The sequence below is a fragment of the Otolemur garnettii genome, unplaced genomic scaffold (genome assembly GCF_000181295.1).
Source record: "Otolemur garnettii isolate 467f Iridium unplaced genomic scaffold, OtoGar3 scaffold00010, whole genome shotgun sequence".
In the NCBI taxonomy this organism is placed as follows: Eukaryota; Metazoa; Chordata; class Mammalia; order Primates; family Galagidae; genus Otolemur; species Otolemur garnettii.
The window spans coordinates 17,519,885-17,530,025 of NW_003852405.1; the positions used below are offsets into that span (position 1 = coordinate 17,519,885).

The following is a 10,141-nucleotide window of genomic DNA, read 5'->3' on the forward strand; positions in this document are numbered from 1 at the left end:
TGAGCTATAGGCGCCGAGCCGGTTCAAAGACTTTTTAAGGTCATTTTCCTGTAGGGAATTTTGTAGTTCTTTTTAAGAAGATAATTTTATTCAGTGGTGTTTCATTAGCATGTATTCTTGTTTATAACATGGCTAATTTATAATAAAGCCCTATTAATTACTAGTATATTATAACCTATATCTTAAATTTTAAAAATTTATAATTACTAATCTATAGTAAGAGGCGAAACACCATTTTTACATCTTTAAAATTTGTTTGATAATAAGAGAAAGAAGGCCAGGCATGGTGGCTCATGCTGTAATCCTAGCACTTAGGGAGGCCAAGGTGAGCGGATTGCTTGAGGCCTGGAGTTTAAGATCAGTCTGAGCAACATAGTGACAGCCCATCTCTACAGAAAAATTAAAAAATAAAAATTAGGGTGTGGTGGCAGGTGCCTATAGTCCTAGCTACTCAAGAAGCTGAGGCAAGGAGGATTGCTTGAGCCCAGGAGTTGGAGATTGCAGTTAGCTGTGGTGCCATTGCCTTCTAGCCTGGGCAACAGAGTAAGACCCTGTCACTAAAGAAAAAAAAAAAAAGAAGAGAGGCAATCTGGGGCCTTTTAGTAAAGTATTTGATTTATTTTCTCTAGGAGAAAATAGGATATAATTCATCCTCAATTTTTTTTAAAGTAATAATCTGTCTTCTAGAGTTAAGTAATAGAAATCTCAAGTTTTTATGGTTTTCTTTTATGTTTTTGGAAGTTAGATTTTATGAATTATTAAAGTAGCCATGAGTATATTATATATTGCTAAAGTTAAAAAAGTCAGAGTTATGTTATTGAAATGCATAGTAGTAATGCTGTTTTTTTTTTCCTTTTAGTTTACACAGACATCTCATTGAACATTTAAATGCAGAAATAGTATTGCATACCATCACAGATGTGAATATTGCCTTGGAATGGATACGGTCAACCTTTCTTTATATCAGAGCCTTGAAAAATCCATCTCATTATGGTTTGTTTCTTTGATTTGGAAAAGTAGTAATTTTTTCAAGCCAACTAGGCCTATATTTGTACCAATTGGTTTCAGAATAGATTACACAAACTAATAAGTAACAGAAGCAAAAGGTAACAATAGTCACAAATACATTTAGAGGCAAGAGTAGATAAAAGTGAGAAATCTTTGTTTTACTTCTACTAGGAGTGCCAAAAAATGCATACACATTTAAAGAGATCTTGTTGGAAGTTAAATCGATCATTTCTAAAGAGGGTACAAATTGCAGGTAAAATGAATGTGCATAGGATGTCTAGGTACACTTGACCAGTAATGGTACCTTCAGTTTTATCTTCAAAAAGTAATAAACAGATAACATCACTTAAAATGTATATATATATTTTTGGCACCCTCTGTATTCTTTCAGTGAGGTTTGAAATCAACATTAAGATGTTGAAAAACTTAACCTAGCAGAAAAAAATTAACTCTAATAAAAATAACAAAAATATCTAAATCGGGGCAGTGCTGGTGCCTCAAAGGGGTAGGGCGCCAGCCCTATATGCTGGAGGTGGCAGGTTCAAACCCAGCCCCGGCCAAAAACTGCAAAAAAGAAAAAAAAGTCTAAATCATTTTTTTAAAAGTTTGAAAAAGCCTTAAGTTTTCTCTGTACTTAACTGTTCAACCATCTACTTAGTCTGAATTTGTGATGGTTCATTTTTCAATTTCTGCTGTGTAATTTTAATACTGCTTCTAAAGCCAGCGTACATCTACTTATGTTGCTTCTAGAGGTTTTTTTTCATGTAGTACAGGGTATTCCTGGGTTTGCTGAATGTCAAATTAAAACCTGACTCATTATAAATACCATTCTAACATGCTCAGGTTTTAAACTTTCAGATTTTCAAGGATAATATAAGCCTGATAGCCTAGTATAAGAATTGCCTATATAAATATCTATATTATTTAAAAATTTATATTTTAACTAGGTAACATATTTACTTAGTTCAAAAACTATATAGTATAAGAATATATACAGCTAAAAGTCTTCCATGTCTATCCCCATCCACATAGTTGTTCAGTTCCCATTTCTCTCTTTTCCCTCTTCCAGTTCTCCAATCATAGGTATGCCTTTTTTTCTATTCTTCCTTTTCTTGCATATAAAAGCAAATAAGAAAATATAATTTTATTTTTCCACTTTGTAAGCACAAGTGGTGGCATACTTTTGTTAGTTTTCTATTGCTTTGTAAGAAATAACCCTGAGACTAGCATCTTTTTTTTTTTTTTTTGACAGAGCCTCAAGCTGTCCCCCTGGGTAGAGTGCCATGGCATCACAGCTCACAGCAACCTCCAACTCCTGGGCTCAAGCGAGTCTCCTGCCTCCGCCTCCCAAGTAGCTGGGACCACAGGCGCCCGCCACAACGCCTGGCTATTTTTTGGTTGCAGCCGTCATTGTTGTTTGGCGGGTCCGGGCTGGGGATTCGAACCCGCCACCTTAGGTGTACATGGCTGGCGCCTTAGCCGGTTGAGCCACAGGCGCCGAGCCGAGACTTAGCATCTTGAAACAGCCAGCATTTATTATCTCATACAACTTACATAGGTTAGGAATCTGGGATTGTTTTAACTAGGTAGTTCTGGGCTAGATCTTTCTTGATTTTTGCAACAAGATGTCAGCAAAGGAAGCAGTCATCTAAAGGCTTCAGGATTCACTTCTAAGAAGGTTTGCTTACAGTTGTTGAAGGACTCAGTTTTTTTTGTTGTTGTTATTTGTTTGTTTTTAGAAACAGAGTCTCACCTTATCGCCCTTGGTAGAGTGTCATGGCATCACAGCTCACAGCAACCTCCAGCTCTTGGGCTTAGGCAATTCTCTTGCCTCAGTCTCCCGAGTAGCTGGGACTACAGGCACCCACCACAACACACAGCTATTTTTTGTTGCATTTTGGCTCGGGCTGGGTTTGAACCCACCACCCTCGGTATATGGGGCTGGCACCATACTCACTGAGCCACAGGCACCACCTGAGGCCTCAGTTTCTTACTATTATCAAGTGGCCTTGTTTTTTTACCAAGTGGACCTTTCCTCATGGCATAGCAAGTAACTTTCCTTCAGGATGAGTGATCTAAGAGGGAGAGAGACAGACAGACAGACAAAGTCAGAAGCTGCAGTGTCTTATAACCTTGTCAAAGTTATACATTATCACTTCTACTTTATTCCGTTTTTTAGAATCAAGTTGCTGGCCACATGGAGGCAAGAAGAATTAGGTTCCCCTCTTAGAGGACAGAATATCAAAGAATTTATGGGCATATTTTTTAAACCATAATTATTTTATTGTTCTGTGCATTCTTTTTTTTTTTTTCTTAGTATATCTTGGAAGTTTTTATTTATTTATTTATTTTTTGAGACAGTCTTACTTTGTCACCCTCAGTAAAGTGCTATGCTGTCATAGCTCACAGCAACCTCAAACTCTTGGGTTTAAGTGATGCTCTTGCCTCAGCCTCCCAAGTAGCTGGAACTGTAGGTGCCCAACACAGTACCCAGCAATTTTTTTTTGTTTTAATTGTAGTCATTGTTGTTTAGTAGGCTCGAGCTGGGTTTGAACCCGCCAGCCTTGGTGTATATGGCTGACACCTTAACCACTGGCTTTTTAAATAGCTAAATAATATTACATTTTACCTATCTGTTCTTTTGTATATCATCCCACTGATGAATATTTATACTCTTTATAATTGTTTGCCTTTACAAATGCAACAAAAACAAAAACTGCTTTTTTCACATGTTTGAATCTATTTGATCAATCCCTAGAAATGGAATTACTAGGGATATATGCATTTATTTATGGGATTATTAAAGGATATATGCATTTATAAATTTGATAGCTGTTGCTAAATTGCTGCCTAACTGCTCCATATTTTTTGTTTCTTTAGTCTCACCTTCAGGGCATATACTTGTGTATTTTCATCAATATTATGTGTGAATAATGATATCTTTTTATGTTTTAATTTGCATTTCCTCCTTTTCTTGGTTGCTTTATTTTTTTGTAGTTCCTTTTCTTTATATTGAGGTATCACTTACATACAATAAATTGCATAAATTTTAGACATAAGGCCAATGCAATTTTACATATGTGTGTATACAGACACACATGTAACCACAGCCCAAATCAAGAGTTAGAACATTTTCCAGAAGTTCCCTCATGCATCTTCTCTGTCAATATCCACCTACAGAAGTAAATGCTATTCTGACTTCTTTTACTATAGGTCAGCTTATCTATTCTTAAATATAAATAGAATTGCGCAGTATTTACTGGATAATAGTTTTTGTTTTTTGTTTCTCAATGTGTCTATGAGATCCCTCCCTATTATTGGGTGCATTAGTAGTAGTAGTTTTTCTTTGTTATTATCATGCAAACTCCAGTTGTGTGAATATACCACAATTTAATCATCCATTCTTTTATTGATGAACATAAGGGTCTTTTCCAGTTTCTGACTATAATAAATAAAACTGTGAACATTCTTTTATACATCTTTTGGAGTAAAATTGCTGGGTCATTGCTGTGACTTAAGTTTAGCTTTATTGGATACTCCTCAATATAGTAATTTTATAAAGCAGTTGGACCAGATTATATGTTCAGCAGCAATGTATGGGAGTTCTAGAAAGTCCTCATTATTTTGGGGACGGTAAATTTTGTCAGTTTTTAAAATTTTGGCCATTCTTGTTTGTATAGTAGCTTTCTTTATGATTTCCTTTCACGTTTCCTTTGTGAGTACAAGCACTAAGGTTATATTCATAGCCATTTAAATACTTTGTTTTGTGAAGTACCCCATTCAGATCTCATCTATTTTTAAATTAGATTGTTGATGCTTGTATTATTAACATATAGGAATTCTTTAGATATTCTGGATAAGAGTCTTTTGTCAAATATATGTATTCAGATCTCTTCTCTCAGTCTATGCCTTGACTGTTCATTTTTATAAAGAATCTTTTGATGAAAGGAAATTCTTAATTTTAAATAATGCTGCTGTTAACATTGTTATATATGTTCTCTGGTGTGCAGGTAAGTGTATATCTGTAGGTATGTTCTTAGGAATGATATTATTGTTATAAAGTATGTTTAGTTACAAGTTTGATAAATAGCACAAAATGGTTGTATTACCAAACATGTTTTCATAGGAACGTCCATTTGATAATGAGAGTCCATTAGAAAATGTTAATCACTTGAGAGATATTTACTATGTGTAGATCATTAGGAATTTACTCTACACTATTCTTGTCAAAATAGAGAAATCCTAGTCACTATTATTTAGTAAAATGGGTAAAAGATACCCAAATCTGTTGAAAAGATTTTAAAACAGCAGTTGTTTTCTATAGATATTTAAACTTTGTTTGATCTCAGTATGCTGTTTTTATTTTTCCTTTATAAGATTTCATCAAAGTACTCTTCTCTAAATGGGGTATAAACTGAGGCTATAGAGACTAAGTCCATTCCATTTTATATTTTATGAATTTTCATGACTTATACAGGTTTTGCATCTGGATTGAACAAAGATGGAATTGAAGCAAAATTACAAGGTTAGATGCATTTCCTTCTAAAAATTATATTCTATAAATCTCAATGATAAAATTCACTTGTTACAAAAGTAAGAATACTCTTGTGTAAATTATTTTTTTAAAAGGAAACTTGGATGCAGAAAAAATATATGAATTTTTTCATGTATAAATAAAGCTTTTTTCTGAATTTTGATCTATTTATTAATTCTATGAGAATGTCTTCCTTTGTATGATATGTTACCTTGGTTTATTTGTTTTTTTATTTTTAAAATCACTCTTGTCTTTGAAAATGTTGCCTATAGATATGTACTCTTTATATTTTTTTTACTGGTTTAATTTTTTTTTTTTTTTGAGACAGAGTCTCAAGCTGTCACCCTGGGTAGAGTACGATAGCATCACAGCTCATAGCAACCTCAAACTCTTGGGCTTAAGCAATTCTCTTGCCTCAGTCTCCCAAGTAGCTAGGACTACAGGCTCCTACTACACACCCAGCTGTTTATTGGTTGTAGTTGTCATTGTTATTTGGCAGTCCTGGGCTGGATTTGACCCCGCCAGCTCCAGTGTATGTGGCTGGCACCCTAGCCACTGAGCTACAGGTGCCAAGCCTCTGGTTTGATTTTAATTAAAAATATAAGCCTGGCTTGATTATGGGCCTCTTATCCCAGTCTGTGCTGATAAGGTATTCCTGTCTAACCCCAGCTTTATTATTTAATCACTTAGTATTTCATTACCTGTCTTTTAAAATGTCAGAATATTGTTAAGCATTTATAAGGATTAGAAATCGCTGCCTCCTCATTGTGTTGAGACTCTCCAGTAAAAGTAAAAAATATAGGGGAGAAAAAAAGTATTATCTTTTCCTCACCCATTGTACCGGTTAACAGTTGACAACCCTATGACAAAAGATAGATTAACAAGAGAAAAGCATGACAAATTTATTTAATCAAAATTCTATGTGATATAAGAGCCTTTAGAAATGATTACCCAGGCTGAGTGCACTGGCTCATGCCTATAATCCTAGCACTCCTGAGGTGGGAGAATCCCTGGAGCTCAGGAATTTGAGAGGCAGGAGGATACCTTGAGCCTAGGAGTTTGAGGTAGCTGTGATCTGGGCTCAGACTGCAGCACTGGAGGGTAACAGAGTGAGACTCTGTCTCAAAAAAAAAAAAAAAAAAAAAAAAAAGTCCAAAGCCCCAGGGGAAATTGTATGTTTCTATGCTAAGTTAATGAAAGAAATACATAGTTGTAGAGAAACATGATTAGATAAAAAGAGTGCAGTCTAATGGTAATCAACTGGGGAACTTAGCAAGGTTTGTTTGTTCAGATTCTTGCTTATGTAGCATTCCTTCCCCCTCAGGAATGGGGCAGGACATTCCTTACCTACTTTCAGGCAAGATAATTCCTTTTTGACTATGCTTCACACAGAATGGCAGGCAAAGGTCAGAGTGACTTTCTTGTTTCTGAGGCCCTAGTCGTTTGGGCTAGCATTTGATGAGCTTTGTCATTATCCTTGGAGGTCTGTCTTAATCTCTCAGGCAGGGCCCATAGCATACATTATTTCCTAAAGTGGGTTATACTTTCTTGTTCAATATTCTCTAATAGCTTCTCTGTCATTCTTAGAATAAAACACAAACTTTCACCACAGCCTATTAAGTCCTACTTGATATCTTCCTACCTGTTTCTCTGACTTCTTCTCTTGTCACTTTTTTGTTCTTTTCCTCACCAAATTGTCTGCCATGTTGTGGTAAAACACTCCAAGTTTCTTCTGATACTAGTGTTCTTTGGAACACTTCTCACATATTATACATGATGTGCACCTTCATTTCATTCAAGTCTCTGTTTAAATGTTGACTTTAAAGAGGTCTTCCCGTAATATCTTATTTAAATCCACCTTTACTGAGAGGAAGACATATTATTTGTATGATATTGTTACTGTTTTTCTTGTTCTTAGAAAAGATGATTTATTTATTTTGAAAATTAGGATAACTATATATACATGTATCCTTATTCTATGTCAGAAATTACATAGCTTATATCAGAAATCCAGATAAGCTTAAGTTAAAAGCTTTAATTAAAAAAAACTCTATCATTCTCCAGGTCTTTCCTCAACTTTATTTTTCTTCATAGTACCTTTCAATGCCAAAAAATTTATTATTTATTTTATATTGATTGCTTTTTTAGTAAACTATAAATTCCATAGAAGAGGAACTTTGTCTTGTTCACTGCTGTAAACCTAGAGCTTAGAATTAGTGTTCAGCATATAGTATAGTAAGCATTCTTCATTGAGTAATTAAAGGGCTGAATAATGGATAATGAACTGACTTACAGTGCATAGTTAAGAAAATTAGAAAAGACTTAAAACACTTTACTTAATCAAACACTTTAAACTGTCAAGCTGCCCAAATAATGTTGCTTAAACTGAAGTATTTCCCAGAGAGCCTTTCCTTTTAATGGCTTTTTTGAGCCTCAATTAGGATTGAACAGATTGTTATAGTCGCATTGTCTGCTCTGAACTACATTTTATCCCCTGGGCTATAGGGTGAGTGGGAGAGGGAACTATTAAGCAACAGATTACTATAGCTGATCTGATCCTCCTCAATAAGTGAGCATGAAGGTGCATCGCTTCCTGTTCGGAGCATTCCTTCCAGGTCACAATGTTGGCATAGTCAGAGAAAGGAAAGTAAATACTAAAAGCATCAACTAAAACAGTGGCAAACAAAGAGGAAGGGAAAGACTGATGGTTTTTGAAATAATCTTTGTAAAACTTTGACTCTTTATATTTCATGCATACATATAAATGTGTGTTTGTGTGTAGATATATATATATATATATATATTTTTTTTTTTTTTTTTTTTTTTTTTTTTTTTCCTGAGACAGAGTCTCACTCATTCGCCCTGGATAGAATGCTGTGGCATTATAGCTCACAGCAACCTCAAACTCTTGGACTCAACTGATCCTTTTGCTTTAGCCTCCAGTAGTCCTTCAGTAGCCGGGACTATGTTGCCTGCCACCACATCCAAATAGTTTCCTTCTACTTTTAGTAGAGATAAGGTCTTGATTTTACTCAGGTTGTTCTCAAACTTCTGAGCTTAAGCAATCCACCTACCTCAGTCTCCCAGAGTGCTAGGATTACAGGCATGAGCCACTGTGCCTGGCCATGCGTATATATCTTTGATAGCAGTTTAAAGAGAAGAGAAAAAGAAAACCACCATCATAATGGAGAATAGACTTGGTATAAATTACTTAGTTTCTTGTTTCAGATACAACTTGTATCTGAAAATAATGTGAACGCCTAGCTTGTTGTATTATTTTGAAAATTAAATGAGGTAATATATTTATGTCATTTAAGATGTTCCAAGTTGGCTCGGTCCCTGTAGCTCAGCAGTTAGAGCACCATCCACATACACTGGAGCTGGCATTAAAACACAGCCCAGGCCTACTAAACAACAGTGACAACCACAACAACAACAACAAAAATAGCCAGGTGTTGTGGCGGGCATCTATAGTCCCAGCTACGTCGTGGAAGGCTAAGGCAAGAAGTTGCTGTGAGCTGTGACACCATGGCACTCTGCTGAGGGTAACATAATGGGACTCTGTCTAAATAAATAAATAAATTTTAAAAAATAAGGTGTTATAAGTTACAAGTATTATTTTATCACTTATTAAATGTTATTTATTATTTGCATTATTGTTATTATTAGAAAATCTTTTTAGCATAATAGTTAGCTCTTGTTTAAATGGGTTTTTCTTACCACTTACCTTGGGATTACAGTTCTTCTCAGAAAAATTACATTACATAATAACACACCTTCAGTATATTTAATAATAAATTTTATTTTTCCCTACTTTCCTATTTTACTAAAACCAAAATGTGTTTTCTATAATTTACAGAATTATGTTTAAAGAATCTGAATGATTTATCATCCCTGGACTTAATAAAGATGGATGAAGATATTAATTTCAGACCAACTGGTAATTTCTCATTATTGTTAGCAAATTTAAGAATTTCTTATTTAAGACTAAATGAATAATTTGTTCTGCTAAAATTTAGATTATGATCAAACTAGATTGTGATCTCAGTTCTCAACAACAGTATCATCATTGTTAGCCATAAAGCATGATAAATTTATGAGTCCTATTTATAAATTTATAGAACTGTTTTTGACAAGCACATGGTTTGCCTTCACTGATTCTGGTGACTTTTAGCAGAGGATTTAAATGCTCAAATCTTTCGGTTGCTTTAGACTTTTTATAACTATTATATTCAATATGCCAAGATGTCGTATTCAAGGTAGCAATGTCCTAAATCATGTCATTCCTTTTTTTCTCTCTTTTAAGTTGTATTTAGAGTATAGAGTAGAAGAGGGAAAGTATGTTTTATAATATCTAGCACTCATAAGAAATTTTTGTAGAAACTATTAACTTCATTATTTCAGTTCTTTTAAGTAAAGGTGATTTATTGTGTAAGTTAGGAAGCATAGAAAATTTTTTTTAAAATTCAGAATCTATCTGTTAACATTTGGCATATAACCTTACTTTTTTTGAGACAGAGCCTCAAGCTATCCCCCTGGGTAGAGTGCTGTGGCTTCACAGCTCACAGCAACCTCCAACTCCTGGGCTCAAGCGAGTCT

At 34.6% G+C, this 10,141-nt stretch overlaps 1 protein-coding gene across 2 annotated transcripts in view; it reads left to right on the plus strand.

The window, feature by feature from the left end:
- The window catches only part of HFM1 (HFM1, ATP dependent DNA helicase homolog), a 106,023-nt gene that overhangs the window by 41,122 nt on the left and 54,760 nt on the right, over positions 1 to 10,141 (plus strand). For both annotated transcript variants that reach the window (XM_012801658.2, XM_012801657.2), the window contains 3 exons: positions 860 to 993; positions 5,486 to 5,533; positions 9,402 to 9,482. In XM_012801658.2, coding sequence (XP_012657112.1) covers positions 860 to 993; positions 5,486 to 5,533; positions 9,402 to 9,482 — 263 coding nt within the window. The remainder of the gene's footprint in view (positions 1 to 859; positions 994 to 5,485; positions 5,534 to 9,401; positions 9,483 to 10,141) is intronic.